Source organism: Mustela putorius, unplaced genomic scaffold (assembly GCF_011764305.1).
Source record: "Mustela putorius furo isolate JIRA1106 unplaced genomic scaffold, ASM1176430v1.1 tig00000224_pilon_pilon_pilon, whole genome shotgun sequence".
Classification (NCBI taxonomy): Eukaryota; Metazoa; Chordata; class Mammalia; order Carnivora; family Mustelidae; genus Mustela; species Mustela putorius.
The window spans coordinates 23,596,099-23,621,766 of NW_025421321.1; the positions used below are offsets into that span (position 1 = coordinate 23,596,099).

At 36.9% G+C, this 25,668-nt stretch overlaps 1 protein-coding gene and 1 pseudogene across 3 annotated transcripts in view; one reads left to right on the forward strand and one right to left on the reverse strand.

Annotated features, from left to right (window-relative positions):
• The window catches only part of PSME4 (proteasome activator subunit 4), a 111,451-nt gene that overhangs the window by 84,636 nt on the left and 1,147 nt on the right, over positions 1 to 25,668 (reverse strand). For all 3 annotated transcript variants that reach the window (XM_045077838.1, XM_004775683.3, XM_004775684.3), the window contains exons 2-3: positions 7,474 to 7,614; positions 6,499 to 6,615 (exon numbers count right to left, since the gene is read on the reverse strand). In XM_045077838.1, coding sequence (XP_044933773.1) covers positions 6,499 to 6,615; positions 7,474 to 7,614 — 258 coding nt within the window. The remainder of the gene's footprint in view (positions 1 to 6,498; positions 6,616 to 7,473; positions 7,615 to 25,668) is intronic.
• On the forward strand, positions 4,147 to 4,526 carry LOC123391368 (annotated as a pseudogene).

The window sequence follows — 25,668 nt, forward strand, 5'->3', positions numbered from 1 at the left end:
CATATATGAAAAGCCCGCAGGAAATATCATTCTCAGTGGAACTGAGAGCTTTTCCCCTAATGTTAGGGACATGGCAGGGATGTCCACTATTATCACTATTGTTTAACATAGTACTAGAAGTCCTAGCCTCAGCAATCAGACAACAAAAAGAAATAAAAGGCATCTGAATCACCAAAGAAGTCAAACTCTCACTCTTCCCAGATGACATGATACTTTAGGTGGAAACTCTAAAAGACTCCATCCCAAAATTGCTAGAACTCATTGCTAGAACTCAATCAAGGCACAGAAATCATTTGCATTTCTATACACCAACGTTGCAGAAGAAAGTAATTAAAGAGTCAATCCCATTTACAAATGTCCCCAAAACCATAAGATACCCATGAATAAACCTATCCAAAGAGGCAAAGAATCTGTACTCAGAAAACTATAGAAACTCATGAAATTAACTAATGAAGACACCAAGAAATGGAAAAATGTTCCATACTCATAGATTGGAAGAACAAATATTCTTAAAATATGTATGCTACCTAGAGTAATCTACACGTTCAATGCAATCCCTATCAAAATACCATCAACTTTTTTCAAAGAACTGAAACAAATTATGCTAAAATTTGCATAGAACCAGAAAAGACCCCAAGTAGCCACAGGAATGTTGAAGAAGAAAAACCAAAACCACTGGAATCACAATTCTGGACTTCAAGCTCTATTACAAAGCTGTAACAATCAAGACAGTATGGTACTGACACGAAAACAAACACACAGATCAATGGACCAGAAATAGACCCTCAACTCTATGGTCAACTAATCTTCGACAAAGCAGGAAAGAATGTCCAATGGAAAAAAAGACAGTGTCTTCAACAAAGGGTGTTGGGAAAAGTCGACAGCCACATGCAGAAAAATGAAACTGGACCATTTCTTTATACCATACCAATGGATGAAAGACCTAACTGTGAGATAGGAATCCATCAAAATCCTAGAGGAGAACATAGGCAGCAACCTTTGTGAAGTCAGCTCCAGCAACTTCTTGCTAGACACGTCTCATCTACAAAGGCAAAAATGAACTTTTGGGACTTTATCAAGATAAAAAACTTTTGCACAGTAAAGGAAACAGTAGGCAAAACCAAAAGACAACCGACAGAATGCAAGAAGATACTTGTAAATGATATATCAGATAAAGGGCTAGTATCCAAAATCTATAAAAACCTCATCAAATGCAACACCCAAAGAATAAATAATCCAATCAAGAAATGGGCAGAAGACATGAACTGGGATTTCTCCAAAGAAGACATCCAGATGGCCACAGACACATGAAAAAATACTCCACATCACCTGTCATCAGGGAAATACAAATCAAAACCACAATGAGATACCACCTTACAACATTCAAAATGGCTAAAATTAACAAGTCAGGAAACAACAGATGTGGCCGAGGATATGGAAAAACGGTAACCCTCTTACCGCTGGTGAAAGCTGGTGTAGCCGCTCTGGAAAACAGTATGAAAGTCCCTCAAAAAGTTGAAAATAGAGCTAAACAGAGCTATCCCATGACCCAGCAATTGTGCTACTGGTTATTTACCGTAAAGTTACAAATGTAGTGATCCGAAGGGGCATATGCACCCCAATGTTTAGAGCAGCCAATGTCCACAAAAGCCAAACTATGGAAGGAGACCAGATGTCCACTGACAGAATGGATAAAGATGATGTGATATATATGTATATAATGGAATACTACTCAACCTTCAAAAAAGAGAAGTCTTGCTATTTGCAATGATGTGGTCGAACTAGAGGGTATTATGCTAAGCAGAGTAAGTCAATCAGAGAAAGATAATTATCATATGATCTCACTCATATGTGGAATTTGAGAAACAAAACAGGGGATCATAGGGGAAGAAAGGAAAAAAAATGAAATCAGACAGGGAGTCAAACTATAAGAGACTCTTAATATTGAAAACAAAGTGACAGTTGTTGGAGGGGAGCTGGGTGAGGGGATGGGGTAACTGGGTGATGGACATTAAGGAGAGCACATGATGTAATGAGCATTGGGTGTTATATAACACTGATGAATCACTGACCTCTACCTCTGAAACCCACAACAAATTATATGTTAATTAATTTAATTTAAATTTTAAAAAGACATTATTTATATTTATTTTTGTCACTGAGTGTGGATAAAGTATATAGGTAAATTATATTACTTACTAATTTCATTTGAGAATAACCACACAATACAAAAGGAGGTGCTGCCTGCTTTAAACCTAGCAAAGATTTCAGCAAAGACACGATGTTTCTTCAAAAGACCAGGAATAGCCATAGTGAAACTTCTAAGGAAGAAGGGTTTCCATGAGAGAAAGAATGATGGCATACTTCAGGAAAAGACATGGTAATAAGCAGAGTATCAAGATGCAGGGGAGAACTATAAGCACTGACTGACACTAACAATGATAAGCTCTGACAAAAATTTCCAGGAAAGAAGAAAGCCATAGATATACATTAGCGACCATGCAGGACTTAAAAGGAACCAGCTGCCTTTGTAAAGGTACACCTCAGGGCAGGAAGTAAGACGCTTGATTATAAAAAAGCAAGTAAAAAACATACTGAAGAAGAAATTATTGAAAAACTGCCTTCTCTCTCCTAGCATTCACCAAAGATTTTCTGAAGCAGTCAAAATCAGCCAGGAAAATTTCAAAAAGATAACTTATTGGGGAGCCTGGGTGGCTTAGCAGGTTAAGTGACTGCCTTCGACTCAGGTCATGATCTCAGGGTCCTGGGATTGATCCCAGCATCGGGCTCTCTGCTCAGCAGGGAGCCTGCTTCCCCCCACCCCTGCCTGCCTCTCTGCCTACCTGTGATTTCTCTCTCTGTCAAATAAATAAAAATATAAATAAAATCTTTAAAAAAAAAGATAACTTATTTTGAACACAATTAAAAGGTCCCTGAAATCTATGACAGTTATTCCAGTCAAAACCTAAATGGCCTCATATTTTAAGAAGGCCCAATCAATCTAGTCCATGCCATGTTTCCTCCCGCAGAATTAATACTCAAAAGGAAGCTTTACCACAATACCTTTATGCTAAATTTTGGGTTTTCATAATAAATATTTGTAAAAATATATTTGAAGATGTACCCTTTAGCTTCATGGTGAATTTTGCTCTTTTTATGGTTGAAATGGGTTTCCTTATTCTAACCCCATAAAGTCTTCAGGAAAGAAATGATCTCTTACTACTCTATTTGTGACCACTGTCCAAAAACCAATTAGGAGCTAAATTCAGGATGATCTATACAGTCATTTTTAAAAAATTCTTTTCATTTAGGGGCACCTGGGTGGCTCAGTGGGTTAAATCTTTGCCTTTGGCTCGGGTCGTGGTCTCAGGGTCCTGAGATCGAGCCCCATGTCAGGCTCTCTGCTAGACAGAGAGTCTGCTTCCTGCTCTCTCTGCCTGCCTCTCTGCCTACTTGTGATCTCTGTCAAATGGATGGATAAAATCTTTAAAAAAAAAAATTCTTTTCATTTATATCATTTCACTATTTACTTATGACCTAAGAATCTTTTGAAGTCTGTCATCCTACATCTGCAGTCATTTTCAAAAAATTCAATGGTAAGGGTGTAACAAAGGCTGCTAACTTCAGTGAAGCCTGAGAAATGATCAGGAGGAGGCTAAAAGAAGTCACGAAATAATGAAAACCTGCCTAGAATTGAGACAGAAAAATCACAGAAGTAAATCTTAAAGGACTTAATTTATAAAAAAGAAAGGAAAATAACGGAAGTATATAAAATGGTGCTCTTCAGGGAATGAGTTCGTGTGTGTATGACAAACAACTCTAGGTAATGAGAGGAGAGGTATACTGAAGAAAACCATAGAAACTTTCCTAAACATAAAGCTCAATCACAAATAGTTTAGGAGATTTTTCTTAGGGGCGCCTGGGTGGATCAGTCGGTTAAGCCTCGGACTCTTGATTTCAACTCACGTATTACCTCAGTGTTGTGGGTTCAAGGACCGAGTTGCAGAGCCTACTTACTAAAAAGAAGAAGATCCTGAGCCCAGCCTGGTGCGGAGCACAGGAAGCTCAGGAAGCCCCACCAGCTCATGAGGCATGAGCTCCTGGGCAGCTAGCTCCCTCCCACTCTCTCCTTCCCCACGCATCAGCATGAAAGCCTTTAGTCCAGTGAGGCCCATTAGAAAAACCAGTCTTTTAGATCACAGCCAGGTCATCTTCTGGAGCAAAGCCTTGGTGGAGGACATGCTGGGCTTGCTGTACAACATGACTGTTATTCCAAACTCATGGAGCTGGTGCGCAAGCATCCCCAGAACAAGAAGATGAGCAAGATGAAAACCCTGCAACAAGATACCTTGGACCTGCACTTGTACCCCACTATTGTCAGTCCATACCACTAGTGACCTGGGCAAAGCCAGGCATCCAGGGCACCACTGACCACCCTAAACATGGGCATCAGTATCCTGTCCTTGCAGGCTTCTGAATTCCCTCCTGAATTAATGTCAAATGACAGCAAAGCGCTCTGTGGCTGAATTACACAGAGTTCATGTGTCCATGACTTTCCTTTTCTTTGCACAACAACAAATCCACAGGATTCGTTCTTTTAAGACACTGAACTACTTATTTTTCTAAGATTTTATGTATTTATTTAGAGAGAGAGGGAGAGAGTGAGACCATCTGTGCACACGAGGCAGGAAGCAGCAGAAGGAGCAGACTCATGAGATTACGATGCTGAGATTGTGACCCCAGATGTGCACAGATGCTAACCGAATGAGCCACCCAGGCACCCCCTGAACTTATTTTTCAACCATTTCACAGTGTGAACAACAAGTTGAATGGACATTTTTTAAAAATGGAAAGAAAACTAAGACCATCTTCCCCAGGGTATTCTCTGACTTGGACTGTGATATTAGTTATTTATGAAAAAGACTTTTAAATGCCCTTTCTGCAGTTGTAAGATTTTCTTTATATAGTATTTTCACCATGGGGAGTGAAAACACTAAAATCCTAAGGAATTTGCCAATTTAAAGAGACTTTGCCTTTTTTCAAAGGTGGAACATGAATACTGGAAGAATCCAGTGTTCAGTTACTTAAATGAAGTCTTTTGGCCAGAAATAACCCTTTTGATGCAAGCCTAATGAATGCTCTGTGTGTGTGTGTGTGTGTGTGTGTGTGTGTGTGGTAAAAGCCTGTGAACTCTTTAATTAGAGTTTTCTTGTATAGTGGCAGAGATGTTTATTTCTGCATACAAAGAAAGTGTAATCATGTACTTAAACACTAGTAAACTTAAACCTTTTATACAAAATAAATCATGTGTTTGCTGAATGGTGAGTGGCTGCTTTATTTCAAAAGACCAGTGTTTGGATTTTTTTTTTTTAAAGATTGTATTTATTTGACAGAGAGAGAGATCACAAGTAGGCAGAGAGGCAGGTAGAGAGAGGTGGGGGAAGCAAGCTCCCTGCTGAGCCAAGAGTCTGATGTGGGGCTTAATCCCAGGACCCTGAGATCATGACCTGAGCTGAAGGCAGAGGCTTAACCCACTGAGCCACCCAGGTGCCCCTAGTGCTTATATTTTTATTATGCTATGTTATAACTGAACCCAAATAAATACAAGTGCAAATTTATGTAAACTGTGTAAGATTATAACAAACATGTCTGAAGTTAAAAAAAAGAAAAAAATGTTTTTTTTTTTTAAGTAGCCCAATGCAAGGCTTGAACCCACAGCCCTAAGTTCAAAAGTCAGATACTTAACCACATGAGTCAACGTTTAAGAGTATTCTAAGACAAATATGCTAAGACTAAAAATTAAGAGCTAGATCACAACTAGATAAAGCCTTGTTAACAGGGAGAAATGATACTTCGTAGTCAAGTCTAAAATCACTATTTACCAAAAAGGACAGATCATCATACTGTACTCTGTAAACTCAGAATACAGAACGTACCAGAATTAGAGATCTGGAAGAGTTAGGATGTACGTAAAAGAAGTTATAATCAGCCAGACATTCACAATACTAGAATGTCTAAACATTACATTCTAGTGTGTCTAAACCAAGAAGCCATGCATGTGAATAGCCTGCATTCCATGAACAGTCACTAAAACTAATGCTTCTTTAACTGGGATGTGGGCACCCTCTGGAATATGCCAAGCTCCTCTCCTTGAGGTATTCATTTTACTTGAAGAATTAAAACACATGAGAATATATTATGAAGAACGCCAATGTGCATTATTTTCAATGATAAAATACTAGATTTCAAACAAAAATATGCTGTCTTTGGCCACTATGGTAATGTTAACTGTCAGATATCCTGGTAGGAAATTCTTAAGTGAAATTTCAGGTATAATTTAAAGAGGGCAATAAATTATTTTAAGAGTCAAGTTATAAGGAAATGAGCACACTGAAATGTATATCTGCTTATCTCAAATAACCCAATTATTTCTCAATTATGACCAAATTCTAAAAGCCCCCAAGTGTTCCCAAAGAAGTACTTTAAAAGGAAACTTACTTAGGAAACCAATTTAATCCCAGATGTTCTGTCTTGGAATATAATATTCTTTCCACCATGTCATAAAGTGGTCTCCAAGGTAACTCCAAATCATCTCTTGAAAGAAGTTCCTTTTTCCTAACCAAAAAAAAAAAAAAAAAAAAGTAAACATATATGAGTATACTCATGTACAGCTGTTTATATATTACACCTACTACACAGGGAGGACATTTGTTAAATGCTACTGTCCTCTTGGTGGGCTTTGCTTTCCCCTATCCACAGCAACTCACTGGTAGAATGCAGCAGTAGGAAAAATAATGCATCAGATTCTTATTGCTGCTCAAACCTCAAAGAGCCCCAGGTAAAAGGGGGATTTTTTTTTTTTTAAGATTTTTTATTTATTTATTTGACAGAGAGAGATCACAAGTAGATGGAGAGGCAGGCGGGGGGGGGGGGGAGGGGAAGCAGGCTCCCTGCTGAGCAGAGAGCCCCATGTGGGACTCAATCCCAGGACCCTGAGAACATGACCTGAGCCGAAGGCAGCGGCTTTAACCCACTGAGCCAACCAGGCGTCCTAAAAGGGGGATTTAAATTTGTGCCACCATTACTGCCAATGAATTTCCTATTCTTCCATTTTATCTATGAAGCATTTAATGTTTCCAGCACTGTGCTGGGTACCTAGGAGTAAAGAATAAATGATTCATGACTCCTCTAGGATCTTACCACATATAAAATGGAAGAGAACTAGTTTAAACAAACAACAGGTGACGTATGTTTCCATGTGTGCTTCAAAACAGAAGGCCTCACAGAGGAGACAGAATTTTAATTAATTAACACATATGGCTTAAACTTATGATAAAATTTTCTGTAACCTTTTTGCAAACTGGCAATTTGGGACTTGGGTCTTCTTACCAAAGAACACTTAGCTTGTGTTGCCTAAAACCTTGAAGAAACAAACCAAAAACTGTTAGGAGAAATCACAGGAAATTTACTTACTTTAACAAGTTGATCAAGAGACGGGCAAATCCCTGCATCATGCTGATTTCCAGTTTTGGAATTGATACCAGCTCATACAATAACTTGATAAAAAGAACATGATCTTCTTTGCTAAATTTTCTCCCATAAAGTCGAATATATCTGCAACAAAAAAAGCCAATATAGCCTTTAAATGTAAGTATGGTGACATACCCATATTCATTGCAGCATTATTCATAATAACCAAAGTGTAAAAGCAACATGGATGTCCATCAATAGATAAATGAACAAAATGCAATGTGTATTTGTGTATGCATATATATGCATGTGAAATTAGCCAATCACAAAAGACAAATACTGCATGATTCCACTTATATGCAGTATCTAAAATAATCAAACTCACTGAAACGAAAAGTGGAATAGTAGTTGCCAGGGACAATGGAGGTGGGGCACACAAGGAAACCAGTTATTCAAGGAGTATGGGATTTCAGTCATGTTAAGATGAAAAAGTTCTGAAGATCTGTTGTACAACAATGTACATATCACTAATAATCCTGTACTGTACACTTAAAAATGTTAAGAGTAAATTTATGTTTTTGCCACAATAAAAAAAAGTGTATTGTGACACCTTAATTTCAAATGTCCTTGATGTTAAGCATTTTATGTATCTACTCATTATATAGGAAAAATTATTCTGTTTTAAGACTACCAATATTAATTTAATTAACAAAAGACTTATAACTGAATTCTCATCAAGAGTCAATGACCAATTACAATACTGTTGTCTCGTTGTTGTTTGGTCTTCACTGTCTTTTGGTTATTAGTCACCCTGAAAGGCGTTCCCCTGTCCCCTTCCTTTTATTAAGCAAGAGCTCATTTAAGAGAATGATCTGTTTATATATAACTCCTAAAACTACTTAAAAACAGCATATCACAATAAAAAGAATAAAACAGAACAAGAGAGTACAGATACATAAGTTTACTGTTTAACCACAGAATCTTTGAAGAAAGAATAATGGTTTGCTTAGAATCCTAAAACAATACACCAAGTTACATAACTCATAACGCATAGTTATAGTAAAATTAAGTTACTATCAAAAATCATATAGTATTTTACCTCGAAGTTGTACACTTTCAGTTTTTTAACTTTAGATAACCAAGGTAATCAAAAGCATCAACTTTAAGTAAAGGAAAAGGTGTCCCAAAAAGAAGACTAATTATGGACTATTTTGAGGATGCATTAAGTAACAAAAACTTAATTAACCAAAAACTTACTTAGAACAAATTAGTGGACACTTAAAAATCATAAAATCCCTTGAGAAATAATCATTTTACAGACAAATACATAAACCAGCAGAAAATTAATATTCCTTATATGGTCTTTAGCACTTCCCCAATAGCTAGGATCAAAATGAACTCTTTAACTTCTAAAATTAGGATATCTAACTGCTTTTCCTTTCCATAAATTCCTCAAAATTCTTGGTCCACTAAAAACATAAAAACTTTTTCATTTTCTCACACTGTTGTGTATTTATTTATTCATTCAGCTCTTTTCTGTTGTTTCAAGATACAATCCCATGATTTCACCTTAGAACCCTGTGACCCCATAGTACAGGCAGCAGAGCAATGAAAGCGAGATACTCTTTTGCTTCTGCTAGTAATCACCATGCAAGTTTCTTAACTACAGTGGGCTGGTAAAGCAAATGGAATAGCGAAGGCAATATATAAAAACCCAAAGCCCAGGGCTACCAGAGGTATTTGAAGATGCTGAATAAATGTGGTATATAGCCTCTTGCAGCCTCCCCTCAAGTTCACTCTAAATTCTGAAGTAAAAGAATCTATGCTACTTTCAAATGAAAGCAAACTATACTCCTAAAAACTACACAGAGCAGAGTTCAAAGAGCCATCCTTTGCTTTCAGTGGCTACTTCTACTTCAGGTCTAGCCAGGACTGGGGATGCCCCTGGGGTTCTGTACTTACTCCTCTCTGTGGCTAGGATACTTCTGGGGGAAAAAAATGGGGAAACATGGCTCTAAGCCACCAAAATAATTTAGCTATAGTCCATTGCATTTACTGCAATAGAAAGAACTATATGCTTAACATTAGGAACACAAAATTCAGAGCCTCAAATTTAGTATTATGAAACGAAGAGACCAACAGGGGGATTCCTAGAGGAGGTAGAACTGCTGACAAAACTAGAGATATTAGGGGATTACTCAGAAAGAAACCTATTTTCCCTGTCAACCAGGAAACAGTTCTTGTCAACCAGAAAGTGGTTCTTGTCTCAGCATTTCTCAAAATGCAGTCCAAGAAATAGTCATTCTGAAGAGCACAAAAAGTACAAGAAGAAAATTAATAATTGTTTTTCATAAAAACTGAGAAATTCAGGGGCACCGGGTGGCTCAGTCAGTTAAGCATCTGCTTTTGGCTCAGGTCATGGTCCCAGGGGACTGGGATCAAGTCCCACACTGACTGCCTGCTCAGTGGGGAGCCTGCTTCTCTTTCTCTCTCTTCCTCTGTGTGTTCTCTCTCTCTAGCTCTCACTCAAATTAATAAAATCATAGTGTATGTGCTGCCGAAGTGAGCACTAAATAAAATCTTAAAAAAAAAAAAAAAAAAAAAGCGAAAAGCCCAATCTGATATTTAGATACAACCACCTGAGAACTCCCAATTACATAAGGACTCCTTCAAATCAGTAAACCCATTTAAACAACCCATTTAAATTTATTTTTAAAAAGATTTTATTTATTTATTTGACAGAGATCACAAGCAGGCAGAGAGGCAGGCAGAGGCGGGGAGGGGGGGCGGCAAGAAGGCTCCCCACTGAGCAGAGAGCCCAATGCGGGGCTCGATCTCAGGACCCTGGGATCACGACCTGAGCCGAAGGCAGAGGCTTTAACCCACTGAGCCACCCAGGTGCCCCAAAGACACAAAAGACTCAGGTAGGCATTTCTGAGAAGACAACATAGAGATGACTAATAAGTATATGTAAAGATACTCAACACCCTTACTCACCAGTAAAAGCAAATTAAAAACAACAGTAAGGTACCACTTCACACCCACCAGACTGGCTAAAACTAAAATGCCTAATAGTATCTGGTTTGGGTGAGAATGTAGAACAACTGGACCTTTCATGTGTGAATGTCGGTGTATAAACTCGTATATCCACTTTGGAAATAGTGCCTTGATATTACCTAGTAAATGTCTATTAGACTGTTTAAAATGCATATACCTGAGTTCCATCTTAAATCCAGACCATTAAAATACCAGGAGTGTGAAATGCAATAAAATTGTTTAAAAAAAAAAAAAAAAAGAAATAAAAAAAGAAAAACTCAGGGTGGAGACTAAGAACCTTCATTTTTCAATAATTACTCCAGTTGGTTCTTCTGTATATTTATGTTCAAAAATCCTATTTTTGACCATATTAAGAGATGACATTTTTTTCCAATTAATTTTCACTTCAAGTTTTAGAACTAAAAATTATTATTAGATGTCTCAAATTACTTGAAAACCTTGGTAACAATCATGATTGATCTTTTAAACAGAGTATTTCTTAAATTATCCAAAATATACAGATGATGTCATTATGTTCCATCCTCCCAGAGGAGCGAAAAACTATGAAAGATAATACAAAAGCACTTTTTACCTGCTTCCTTCCTCCTCCCAACCTTACAGTGTATTAATCAAATGCTTTAATTTTTAATCTCAAGGAAAGAAAGGCAGTAGCATACCAGGAACAGTAGCTATTTAATAAAGCATGGAATACTGTCAAGGTTTTTTCTACCATACATCCTGAACATAGTTTAGTATTCATTACAAGGAAGTTTAAAGTAATATAAAATTATACATTACTGAAATGAACTAAGAATTAGAGCTTGACGAGAGGCTAAAAATACTGGTTTTCATACAAGCTTTGTCATTCACCAGTTATTTTTCTTCAAGGCAATCACTGGGTTTCTAAGGTTCTAACTGTATCCATCAATCAAGTAAAATTAACATCATTTCAGAACTTTACGACTATTTGTAATTATAAAACATGTACAACATTTAGTAATGACATTTAATCTTAAGTAAATGCTTTATTTTGGGTAGTCCTAGTCAAAAGACCAAAAAAAAAAAAAAAGGGAATTTTACCTATAAAATTTAAAAACCAGAGTTTAACTATATTCATTTAAAACACTTATAAATTTTTTTGAAAGATTTTATTTATTTGAGAGAGAGAGAGAGAAAGATAACGTGCTTGCACTAAGCGGGGGAGGGGCAGAGGGCGAAGCAGGCTCCCAGGTGAGCAGGAAACGGCAGGTTGCACTCAATCGCTTTTAAAAAATTCTACATCTAGGGTTGCCTGGGTGGCTCAGTCAGTTGATGGTGGAGCATCTGATTCTGGATTTGGGCTCCGCGCTCAGTAGGGAGTCTGCTTGAGATCCTCTCCCTCTTCCTCTGTCACTCTCCCACCCTTGTTCTTGCTCTCTCTCTCTAATAAATAAATAAACCTTAAGGGAAAACAAAACAACCCACATCTAGCAGTACATCCTAAGTAATAACCTAGAAAATCAAAGTCATAATGCCAACCCACATGCGCAGTAAAATTCTCCTGGGGGAAAAGAAAAGGAAGCTGACGTAAGAGAATAGTTTGTTAAATTCTAGTTTATGCCATTAGATAATATGTAGTCATTTAAAATTATGGTTTTAAAGAACTTTAGTGGATATGAAATGAAATGTCATATAAAGAAAAAAAGCAGGATACAAGGGGCACCTGGGTGGCTCAGCAGGTTCAGCATCTGCCTTTGTGTCAGGTCATGATCTGGGGGTCCTGGGACCAAACACCGAGAGCAAGGAGCCTGTTTTTCCCTTTCCCTCTGCCCTGCTCACATTCTCTCTCTCAAATAAATAAAATCTTTCTTGTTTTTAAAGATTTATTTATTTACTTAAGAGAGAGAACATGGAAGGAGAGCAATGTGGGGTTTAATCCTAGGACTCTGGGATCATGACCTGAGCTGAAGGCAGACGCTTAACCAACTAAGCCATCCTGGTGCCCCCCCAAAAAATATTTTTTTTAAAAAGCAGGATATAAAACATATATGAATATAACCAGAGAAAAATACATAATCATACATTAAGATTAAAAGATAAAATAAACACCATAACACATTACCTCTATGTGGTAAAACAGAGTGATTTTCATGTTCTCCTCTATAACTTTGTTTGTTCTAACTTTCTAAAGTAAGAAGGCATTATTTTTGTAATTAGAATTAACATGTAAAAACATTTCATATCAAAATTTTGTTATAAAATACGATGTTTAAGATCAGGTAATGAATATTTCTGCATTTCTACGTTTCCCTTAATAAAAACAGCCCTTATCAAAATTACTAAAGTCCTGCTTAAAACAGCACAGAATTCAAGTTGTATGGTTCTCACTAACCAAAAATGACATCAGAGCATGAACCATGGTAACTGACTGCAATGTATGTTTAAATCCATTGAGTTCATAATGAAACTAAAAAATATTAAATACAAACAAAAGAAAACCCCACAGGTTATGCCCTTGAAGAATGGTATCGAACCAAATCATTATCTTAAAAACTGGTAAACAGGGTGCCTGGGTGGCTCAATCTGTTAAGCCTTGGACTCTGGATTTCAGCTCAGGTTGTGATCTCGGCGGTTAGATTAAGCACTCCCTCCAAGGAGCCCATGCTCAGCTGGGAATCTGCTGGGAGTCTGCTTGAGATTCTCTCCTTCTCTCCTACCCCTGCTTGCATGGGAACGTGCTCTCCTCCCCCTCTCACTCTAAAATTAATAAATCTTTAAAAAAAAAAACTGGTAAATAAAGAGAACCAATGAAACATTTATCCTGGTTTCTACAGGAATTGTACCTCAGGGTAAACAGTAGTTCAGGTATAAAAGTTTTTTAGAGAACTTCAGCTAATAAGCAAAGAACCATTTTGCAATCTCTAAAGAATGTACAATGGCTATTAACATCACCATACATGTATATCATGTATACCATATACATGATAACTAGTCTTGATAAAGAAAATGAAATTTTAGGGGTGCCTGGTGGCTCAGTGGGTTAAAGCCTCTGCCTTCGGCTCAGGTCATGATTCCAGGGTTCTGGGATCGAGCCCCACATTGGGCTCTCTGCTCAGCGGGGGGCCTGTTTCCTCCTCTCTCTCTCTCTGTGCCTGCCTCTCTGCCTGCTTGTGATCTCTGTCAAATAAATAAATAAAATCTTAAAAAAAAAAAGAAAATGAAGTTTTATATGCTGAATAGCAGCAACAAAATCAATGACTGTATGTCTCTAACATTTCAATCAGACTTCAACTAAAAGTAATTAAAATTATATAATTAATAAAGCTGACTTTAAAACAAAAACTGAGATTACAGAAGCTGTGCCCTCTTTTTAATCTTCTATGGAATATCTAGAAAACAGGTCACAAACTCACTTTATTCTAATACGGACATTATTCTGGCCAAAAGGTCTAATTATAATAAAATATAAATTAAAAAATATTAACACAGTATAACAAAAAGTAACCAAATTATTTAAAAACACATAGTCTTAAAAATTCAATAGCCAAGATCTGTTTTAGGGCATTCCCCCTCTAAGAAGCACTTCCTTTAAAACCAAACACCTTTAAAGGCACAACCTTTAAAACCAGATTCAAGACAATAATGACTATTCTTACTGTTATTACTTAGCATTATTCTGAATCTAGGGATTAAAGAGCAAACTAGGAAACACAAATAGGGGTAACTGTTTCAGGAAGGGTAAAACGATGTTGTCATCAATGCTATGATTTTCCCTAAAACATCTAAAATCAGCAACAAAAAATCCCGCTTTTAGACTGAATAAGAAAAGCCATAGACTATGTTTCTTGAAATCGGCAGCCTACCTTACAGTAACCAGGTAAAAAAAAGTGGTGAATGGAGGTAAATTGCCATTCATAATATCAACAAAAAGATTAATTAGAAATTTCTCTGAAACGGCGCCTGCTCAGCAGGGACTTTGCTTCTCCCTGTCCCTCTTCTTTAGCGCCCCCCCCCCCCCCCCGCTCATTTTCTCTCTCTCTCAGATAAAATCTTTTAAAAAAGGAAACTTCTCTAAGAGAAATGTATAGGAATTACATTTTAAAACAATAAAACTGTACTAAAATGTAAAGTATCTGAATAAATGGTGAGACATAAGAATTTTTAAAACTATGTCTTCATACCTGACAATGGTCATGGTCATTTTATTTGCTTTAAAATACTTGTCAATGAGATTCCTAAAAAACCTCTTCCCTCTAACCAGAACAAAACAAAACAAAACAAAACAAAACTTCCTCCACACTTTAATGTCTTTTCCTTCTGTTCCTAAGATATCACCAATGAAAAAATTTAGAAAGCCAAAATGTGCGGAGAAAGCCAGAAGATCAGGAATTAATTATCTTGACTTGATTACGGGACTAACTCCTGCATCGTAACACATAATACTAAAAATGCAGATACAGCTTCTCATTACTAGGAAGAGTGAATGAACAGATAAAATGTAGGCTTTTCTCATAAATCCCCCTTTCTCTTTTCACTCAATAACCCACGTATTCAAAATGCCTTTCTAGATGTGACGAAATATGTACTGGAAAACGAAATATACAGAAATAAGGGAGACAAATGAAGTAGAGTTTTGTGATTTTTTTTTTAACCAATGTTTCATCATAGATGAGTTGTCCACTGAACTGAATCTTGAAAGATTAGAAAGCCATCATCACTCTGAATAAGCAACCGAGGGCCAAGAAAATCTGAGCCATTTGAGGAAAGAGGCAGGAACAGGCACAGGAGACAGGTCTAGGCAGAGGAAGAGCAAAACAGCATTCTGTGACAAAAAGACACAATCAAGAGAATGTTCCTTACTCTTTCATTTCACTTCCAAAGAGGTCAAGCTGAGGATCAAGAAAAGGAATACACCATCACAAAACAAACAAAACAAAAAACAAAAAAGGATATCAATTCTAAGTGTCTGCTGATATGGAAGAAAGGCAAATTAGGACTTATCTAAAGTGGAGAATATCTTATGTTGCTATGCTCTAGAATACTTTGCAACTCCCAACATCATAATCAACTCTGAATAGCCAGAATATTTATTGATTTCAACACAACAGCCAAGCCAGCAGGAGCAGCAAGATTCTACAAATTTGCAGAGAATTCAAAGTGCTCTAGGCCAGTCCCTTGGGCAAGTCATTTAATCTATTTGTAAAGCCTAGGTTTCCTCACAAGGTTATGGTGGTGAGTAACTGACTAATATACAAGAAAGACATTCTGATTTAACTGATCTACAGTGGAGCCCCAAGGACCTGTTGTTTGTATGCTTCCCGGACATTTCACTACATTCGAGAACCACTGCACCTTTACAGACTGACTGGAGAACAGATATGGTTTAAAATCGATTTAAATCATTAAAAATAAAATATAATCTGCTTCAAATAGTATTTCTTTAGTTATGAGTGTAAATGTACCTTAAGATATTTGCTTACTATATATTTTCTTGTGAATTAGTTGTTCATATCCTTAGAAGCCTAGCTATCCTTAAGTTCTCCTCTTTCGCAGTCTTCCTTCATTCCCAACCAAAATTGCTATCTCTGTCCTCTCTGTCCTTTAATAGCTTATACCAAACTGAGTGTTTTCCACATTCTATTTCTTACTGGAGTTATACATGTATACATTATTGTATTTCTTCAGATGACTGACAGGTAAGGATGACAGGGACATGCCTATATACACATGTAAACCCTCAACTCTAACCAAAGACTGAAACAAGGTGGGCGTTCTGAGAAACATTTTTTTGGTTGACCAAATGTATATCTTGAGAAATATACTGGCTTTTATAATTAAAAAGAGCTCACGAGAACTAGTTCTATCTTTAAAAGAAAAAAAAATCCTTTAAACTAACAATAAATATTTTACCAAATTAAGCAAACTGGCCTTAAAATATTGAGCAGGTTTCCGAAACACACTATAAAACAGGTCTATTATCTTTACCAAGTATAGTATTTCTGATGGAAGGCTCTAAATAGACAAGGAGGTCTGAGGTACACACTCTTCTCTTTATCCTTTCTATACCACAGGCTAAACATTCTCATCAGAGCTTCAGCATATTATATTTCAGAGTTATATTCTTTATGACTTATTAAAACTGACATGACAATTTCTGGAGTAGAACAGGCATTCCCTATTAATATCTAATAATGATTCCTCTCTTCTTTTCCCAGTTGCTTCTCTCTGGAGTCATGGACAAGGAGCATTCACCTCTTGAAATGCTTTACTGAATGCCAGTTAAGAGCCAGACATAGCAAAAGGGAATGGAAAGTAACAAATGGTCCTGGAGCATAAAGCCTAGAAGGACACAGATAACTTAAGTCTTTCAGTATAATGCTCCAAGCACCCACTTTAACAGTTACAGGGTCAACTTGTTCATATCTCTCTTCCCCCATGTTTAAATGGCTTTCTCAAAATTCCTGCTTACCTAACCAAATTCCACCTCAAGACTCAGGTGCAGTTCTTCCCCAGGTAGCCTTCTTAGGCTATACAGCCTGGGAGTTTGCTTCCTCTGGGACACATGGTTAAGAGAAAGCCCTGTGGTCATCAGACAAATCAGCTAATACATTACCTCACTAAGTTTCATTTCCTCAAGGGTAAAACTGGGATAACAAACATACCTACAATTCATAGGGTTGTTTGTGAAAATTAAGTGAAATAATGAATATAAAGTCATTAGCATAGTGCTGGCACACTCTGAGGCCTCAACATATCTATGCCACTCATTCAATAATCTATTAACTAATGCTCTCGTATAAGATCACCCAGTTGACTAATTTTTTAAACTGCTGCAACTTTTCATTTTTATCCCTTTTATCTTTGTGCCTCAAGGTGTAGGTGTTGACCCGATAATCTAAATTACAGAAACCTGTAAAATCAGTAGCTTTCATATTTTGGGAGTCACAATCCACTGTTATAAATATATAACCCAGTACATACATAAACATGTATAAAACTGGAAAAAAAAAAGCTCATATAAAAACCTGAAATTAAGGTCATAAACATTCACCCTTATTACTTCTAAGTTTACTCTAATAATTCTAATTTAGTTTACTAACAAACAAACCCCTCAAAAGAAAAAACTAAAATGATTTCACAATCCTTTGGTCATAACCCACAATTGAAAAATTCTCTATTAAGCACTAATGAATGAACATACAGATGAAAAATAGTGAGACCATACAAACTACAAAAAAAAAAAAAAAAAAAAAAAAGCCCCACAAAATGAAAAGTTTTAAGATACTTGCCCATTTAATTATGATTTTTAAAAAATCACATTTTAGGGGAGCCTGGGTGGCTAGGTGGGTTAAACCTCTGCATTCAGCTCAGGTCATGATCTCAGGGTGCTGGGATCAAGCCCCGCATTGGGCTCTCTGCTCAGCGAGGAGCCTACTTCCCCCTCTCTCTGCCTGCCTCTCTGCCTACTTGTGATCCCTCTCTCTGTCAAATAAATAAATAAAATCTTTTTTTAAAAAACCACATTTTAAATCATTCCAGAATTTGTTAAATGATAACTGTTTTCCTGCCATACACAAAATAGAAACCTCTGTTTGGTATATGTTGACAGAAATTTGACAATATTTTACTTACTGAGATGTCTGGAAGTAACCCACCTTCCTTCATAAATAAACTCTTTAGGAATCTGCCCAAAATATAAACACTCTAATGCAAAAGATTGCATTCATAAAGGTTCTTACTCTAAAAGCTTCTATTTCATCTTTGGTTTAAAAAAGAAGTATGTCAGAAAACAAGATGAAATACTCATATTTGAGAGCCCAAAGATTACTAACACATTTCTTTTAGAGTACCCACCATTAGGAGATTAGAAAGCATTTTTAATAATTCTTAAGCAGTTTCCAATTTATTTGAACTACAATACTATTCTCAAACCCATTTCACAGATGCAATAGTGTTACTTTTTTTTCATGGGAAGGGAAAAATATTTACCAGATTTTGAATTTTTTTTAAGCTTTTTTTTCTTTTTAAGTAATCTCTACACCTAATGTGGGACTCCAACTCATAACCCTGAGATCAAGAATTAATTGCAGGTTCTTCTAATGGAACCAGCCAGGCACCTCTTTATTTTTAGACTCTAAAATTTAGGATCTAATTATTTTGGGGGTGAAAAAAAAAAACTAGCATAAAAAGGTGATGATCACTACCAAAACTGTATGGTTCACCTATTCAAAAACTGTATTAACTACACTCTAAATTATTTAGCATTAAATATTTAAACATAACAATTACTACAGATTTATTTTTAAATAAAGTCTCAAACTCATCAATGCAACCAATATAATCTGCTTTCTTCTCTAATTAACTTTGCTAAACCTACTCCCCCAGACTCCCACTTTTGATTATGAAACACACCATTCTCCTCTTTAACCAAAGTGCTCCTTCCCTCCATTTCTTTTACTAAATGTTTAAGTTTCTTTTGAATCCCATATTAAACTAGATCTCATCCCATAGTTCTTTTTTCCATTTTGACTGTGTACGTAGTAATTTCTTAGAATTCCATAACGCTTTAGTTTACAAAGAACAAAAAAATTAATTACAATATCATTGAGTACAAAGGAATGTATACACACTGCTGTACCACTGCAGTAAATGCTGGGAGAGGAGAAAAGGAAGTAAACATAGAGGACACTGACCTCAAGAAGGCTCACAGTAGAGGGAAGATAATACACAAAGACTACAAAAGCACTAACAAGGGATCAAGAGAGTGCACTAAAAGGGAAGAAATGCTGAGTGTAGGCCGAATATGGAAGTAGCCAACCTCAAGATTCCAAATGGGAATATTTATAGTATGTGCTGCTTTTAACATTCCAGTGGCTGTGTCAATGAATATTAACGGTTTGCTTATTAATGGTGTTTGCTTGTTGTTGCTTTTATTACCCTGTTCTCAGCTTGCCATTCACACTGTATGAGATTTTGATCTAATTTTCTACACAGGTTGGAAAAAAACACAGATTTGGATTTTGTATTAAAAAGGAGAAAAAGTGGGGTGCCTGAGTGGCTCAGTGGGTTAAAGCCTCTGCCTTCTGCTCGGGTCATGATCCCGGGGTCCTGGGATCGAGTCCCATATCGGGCTCCTTGCTCCGCGGGGAGCCTGCTTCTCCGTCTGACTCTGCCTTCCACTCTGTCTGCCTGTGCTCGCTCTCGCTCGCTCTCTCTGACAAATAAATAAAAAATCTTAAAAAAAAAAAAAAAAAAAAAGGAGAAAAAGTGGGGTGCCTGAGTGGCTCAGTGGGTTAAAGCCTCTGCCTTCTGCTCGGGTCATGATCCCGGGGTCCTGGGATGGAGTCCCGCATCGGGCTCTCTGCTCGGCGGGGAGCCTGCTTCCTCCTCTCTCTCTGCCTGCCTCTCTGCCTACTTGTGATCTCTGTCTGTCAAATAAATAAATAAATAAATAAAATCTTTTAAAAAAAAGAAGGAGAAAAAGTAGGGTATGTGCTTTGGTGAGTGCTGTGAAGTGTGTAAACCTGGCGATTCACAGACCTGTACCCCTGGGGATAAAAATGTATGTTTATAAAAAATTGAAAATTTAAAAAAAAAAAGAAAAGGAGAGCAGTGAGAGAAGATTCACTAGAAATGTTTCATTTAACAGAAAAGTAAACACCCAGGTTTCAAAATGAGAAAATGGGTGAAGAAGTTGTACCCGTATTTACTACTAAATAAATAAGCATCCCTTAAAAACACAAGAAACTGCCTCCATTTTACTTCAGTCAAGAACATGTACTTCAAAGACAATTTACTGGAGCAAGACCACTTGGAAAATTGTTTTTAAATGATACATTCACATTTCTGAACAAGAAATGGTACTGTTTCACTAATTTTTTCCCCTAACTGCCCTTCTCAGTGCCTCCATTTAGGGCATTAAAACATACTGGTCAGAAAAAGAATTTTTTTAAGTAATGCACTTAGAATTCATATTTTCTTTCCTCAAGTTTCTTGATGGAGCTACGACTTGCCAAGGCTGTCCTTAAAGAACAAAAATTTGTGCTTAGAGAAAAGCACTGGAATTTCCCAAAAGGGCAGACATCTTTCACTAACATATCCAAAGAGCCCAAACCAGTGCCTGCCCCCAACAAAGCACTCAGAAAATATTTGTTCAAGACTCCTGCCGCTACTCCTTTGCATCCAACTATGTATTAACCTTATAAGGACCTCAGTATCTTTGTTTTTAAAATGGAGAATTCAAGGAAGTCCTAGTTGCCCCAGGACGGATTCTATGTCTCCGCAGTTAAGAGGGGGAGAAGAAAGATGCCAAAATACACAAATGTTCATTAATAAGCTGTATTATAAATCATTGTCCATGGAGTCTGTCTGCAGTAAACCTTAGACAAAACAATGCAAATGGAAACTCAGAATTAAAACCACAAATTCTGTAAGTAGAATTTCATGAGATTGATCAAAGTGATGTTGGATTATTGTTCATTTTCCTAAGTTTGAGAATGGCATCAGTATTGACTTTTTTGGTTTAATTCCTTTTCCTTTGCGGATACATACTGGAAGCACTTATGAATGGAGTAATATGCTTCAAACACAATGCAGGGAGGGTGGGGTGCATGAAAGTGGAAGGAACATGACTGGCCATGAGTTGATAATTGAAGACAGATTATGGGTACCTGGAGTTCACTAGACTATTGTCTTCCCTTAACATGTTTGCTATGTTCCACGATAAAAAAACGTTTAAAGCAAAATAAATTTTAAAAGTATTCAAAAACTATTCAAATCATATATATTGACAAACGAAATTCTCCAAAAACATCCTCACTAGTTATAGTGAGAAGAAATTGACAAGGTGCTTTAAAAGAATGATTAAGAAAGCTTCTTGAGGGAAGTCTGACTTGCTGTCAATGGGAGGATATGACTCTTAATCTAAGTCATGAGTTCAAGCCCCAAATCAGGCATGGCACCTACTTGAAAAAGAAAAAAAGAAAGAATGAAAGTAAGACAAGAAAGAAACTAAAAAGGTGTTTGAAAAATGGGAAGGGCCTCAAATATACATACATAAAATATCTAAGTTTGAGATGGCTATGAAAAATTCAATGTGTACATATGTAGGTAAAGGGGATATCTGTATTATCTGCTCAATTTTGCTCTGAACCTAAAGCTGCTCTAAAAACTAAAGTTAGTTAATTTAAAGAGAAAAAAAAAAAAGAGGGGTGCCTGGATGGCTCAGTGGGTTAGAGGCTCTGCCTTCGGCTCAGGTCGTGATCTCAGGGTCCTGGAGTCAAGCCCCGCATCAGGCTCTCTGCTCAGCAGGGAGCCTGCATCCGCCCTCTCTCTCTGCCTGCCTCTCTGCCTACTTGTGATCTCTGTCAAATAAATAAGTAAAATCTTTAAAAAAAAAAAAAAAAGAAAGAAACGTGAAGGACAGTTTATTATGCTCTTATACAACTCTGTCAGAAAAATTCATGTCCCCCCAAATAATTTAATTAACTTACTTTGCTTTTTCTATGGAAAACCAGCTTTCAAATCAATTCAACAAAGAAATTCTAGTTCCTGTTTTGATTGGGGTCATATAATAACAAAGGGCAAACTTTTCCACTATTTTCCCTAACTGGTTCTCACTGATTAATGTGGTAATCTGTCAAGATTTCAAGACTTTTTACAAGTAAAAAGCACTTCTATTTATCGTGTACTTCACAATTTCAATACTTAAACATTAGATATCCAAATAAGTACATCATGTTAATAGCTGAGATTCGGTGGTTAGCATTTTCTACTTTCTCCCCCAACACAGAGATGATACAAATTTGGGTGCTCTTGTGGTCAGATTATTACTTTCCACAAAAGAAGTTCAGTGTATTTGATAATTCATATCTTGACTAAACTTAAGTTTCCGGTGGTTATGTAATCTAATTAAAAACATTATGCGGTTTCAACTGGGATAATCCAATTCCTATCCAGGAAGGCTAATCATGTTCTTAATAATAATTAAACAAGGAAGTTACAGTTTAATTAGCAAATGAAATGATTTGTCAGTATAATAGAGTCATTTCATTGTAATAAAACAGCACAGAATATAACATTTCATCATTAAGACAAGTAAGACATTTAAATTTGTTTCATAATACACCAAGTGCACATCCTTCACTAAAATCAAAATTCTGCTTAAAAAAAAGAAAGCATTATGGATGGGGTAAACTTGTAGGAAATAGTAAGCTATTCACTTGTTTTCCCTCCTCCAGATCATTTTAAAGGAACAGAAAGCTAGAAAGGCCCTTTGGGACTAACTCAATGATTTTTCAAGCAGTATGTTTCAGAGCCCTGAGCAGGCTTTAGGGGGTTATGTGATCACTAAACTGTTAAAAAGAAAGAAAAAAAAAAAATCAGTACAACTTTATCCTGTCCAAGGAGCCCAATACCAGGTTTAAGATTTTGCTTTTATAGAACAGTTCATGGATAAGTTTTAAGTTTGAAAAACCACAAAAAGTCTACACTCCTCCCACTTTCCAAAAGAGGACCCTAAAGCTGAGAGAGGTTAAACAAGACCAAGATGGTAAGAATGTTCACAGCAAAGCCAGGTATAGATAACTGATGTCTTTAAACTAGACCTCACTACCTCACATGAAAGGTCCAGAGAGACAAGGGGGAAAAAAAGCAAGTTTCAGGATTATCCTTCTTCGACTCCGTCATTCTCTACATGGACTATACCAGTTATCCATCAACATCTTTCACTTCGAGTCCAGAAAACTGTGTTTACTGCTGTTTCCCAAAGACCATTAGGTTTGTGCCTCTCTTCTCCCAATTTGTTTCCCTGCTTCTTAAAAACATTCCCTCTGATATTACCTCACATTATGTCTCTAATACTTTAGCTTGTCCATACAAGAGAGCTTTTATTTTACCACAGGGCCAATTTTTAAAGCATGCAGAAATAACCTTTCTTCACAGAGATGTTACACAGACCCATTGTCTCGGAAATGGATCAAAACAGAATGATGGTTAGTACCTAAGTGAGGTAAAAAATAAAAAAAAAGGGAGCTGGAGCCTGAGTATCCCCAAACCAGAACTCTACCCGACACAGACCTGTGATGCCCAGATTAGGAGTGTACACTTCTGGTCCGGATCCAGTCCCAGTGCCTCTGAACAGCATTTACACTCTGGTCTTCTTTAGGAATGGGCTTGATCTATATATACAACTACTTCCAGTACTTTACAAGCTGCTCAAATAGTCCTTGCAGAAAGATACACACTGGCCTATTTGAGGCTCTACAGGATAAAAAATAAAGTCACAAAATACCAGACCAGGAATGTTTCTCAGGAATTACTTAGTCCAACCCCCTCATTTCTTTCACAAGAATACCGAAACACACAATTAAAGGAACCTTCCCACAATCACAGAGCTACTGGTAAAAGTTAGATTTTATTTTCATTACTACTTTCCATTCCTCTACAAAGTGCTAAATATGATCACTACTCAGGTAATTGACAGCTGGCATCATTTAGATGTAAACTTGTGCAACACACAAGGCTCATTAAAAAACAAGTGCAACTATAAACAGGTCACCTTAACATGACTTAGGAAAAAAAAAAATACAACCAAGATCACAACATGTCCCACCAAGTTCAAAATGTCTCATAGTGCAATCCTGAGAATCAGTTTGCAGCATTTAACCACTGTTCCAAAATAAACCTCTGACAGCACTGAATGGTTCGGGGTTCACAGGCTAATAAGACTTATTAACTGCAATCTAGCCTAAACACCAAGGACTGTCTCCACTGTATTTTTAGCCATTTCTAGGTAAAAGCTACTTATACTTAACAAGCCAAAAATAATACAACTCTAGGTGCTAATTTGCCAAGCTTAGTAATATGTCAGAAAACAATGCTTAAATCTGTGTAGATTCCAGATTCAGAAACCCAAAGCAGATGCATTCACACATTGGTATACTTCTACACTGTGCATTTAAAAGCTGTGTCCTAGGGTGCCTGGATGGTTCAGTGGGTTAAGCCTCTGCCTTCGGCTAGGGTCAGGCTAGGGTCATGATCTCGGGGTCCTGGGCTCAAGCCCCGCATCACATCAGGCTCTCTGCTCAGTAGGGGGCCTGTCCCCCTTCTCTCTGCCTGCCTCTCTGCCTGCTTGTGATCTCTCTCTCTCTGTCAAATAAAAAATAAAATCTTAAAAGCTGTGTCCTCTAAAATGGTTATTCTCTGGTAAATCTAACAAGAGTGATCAAAATGCAGGAATTACTGGAACTAACAAAATAACTTTATTTTTATTGTGCCTAAGTAACACAAACACATAGGAGGTTCACTTGAAATATCATTTGATGTTAATCAATTAAAAAACATTTCTCTGTTTTGACTGAAAGTGGTTCTTCCCCCGGTTGCATTTCTTTTTTTACCCAAAGTCTCCTATTAATCCTAAATACACAAACTTCTCCATTCTCTAATCAGGGAAGAGCTGTTAACCTTCACATTTTATGTCACTCTGTGAAAAGGGTAAATTAAGTGTTTTAGTTTTGTCTTCATTAAAAAGGTATTACTACCCCCACCACCACCGTCAAGAGGAGATGAGAAATTTGTCAGAGGCTCCCTAATAACTGGCAGATAAGAATCATCTTGTGAGGAAATGTTGAGAAGACTATTGCATTACAAAACCCTGAGTCATCACCCAGTTAACTCAGCAGATTTGGGTAAACACTGGAGAGGTAACTTATGTCTTGTGTGTTTATTATCCATCCATACCCACATGCATGAACATACAATGTTACCAGATTTTGTGTACAGTTAACCAAACAAGATAAGCACAACTTTCTTAAAAAGTACTTCTGACACAGTGAAGATGCCCATCTTGCTGGTTATTTGGACATAAATGGATATATATAGTCTCTAACCTTTCCTCCCAGACTGTATTTTTACTTCTTTCCCCCTTACTTTCAGTGGCACTAAAGTTTGCCAGGTGTTTGTGCAAAAAAACCAAAAAAACAGTAACAGTAATAAAAGAATAATACAACAACTGAAACTGATTTAGGTCATCTATATTCATCTGAGAATATAACACAAGCCAGGTACTCATAATGCCCTAGACAATCTGACAGCTCTCCTCTCTATTTTCCTTAGGGTTGCACATTTCCAAAGGAAATGTCACAACTAGAGAAACACACTTCCCGGACGTTCCAAGACTCAACA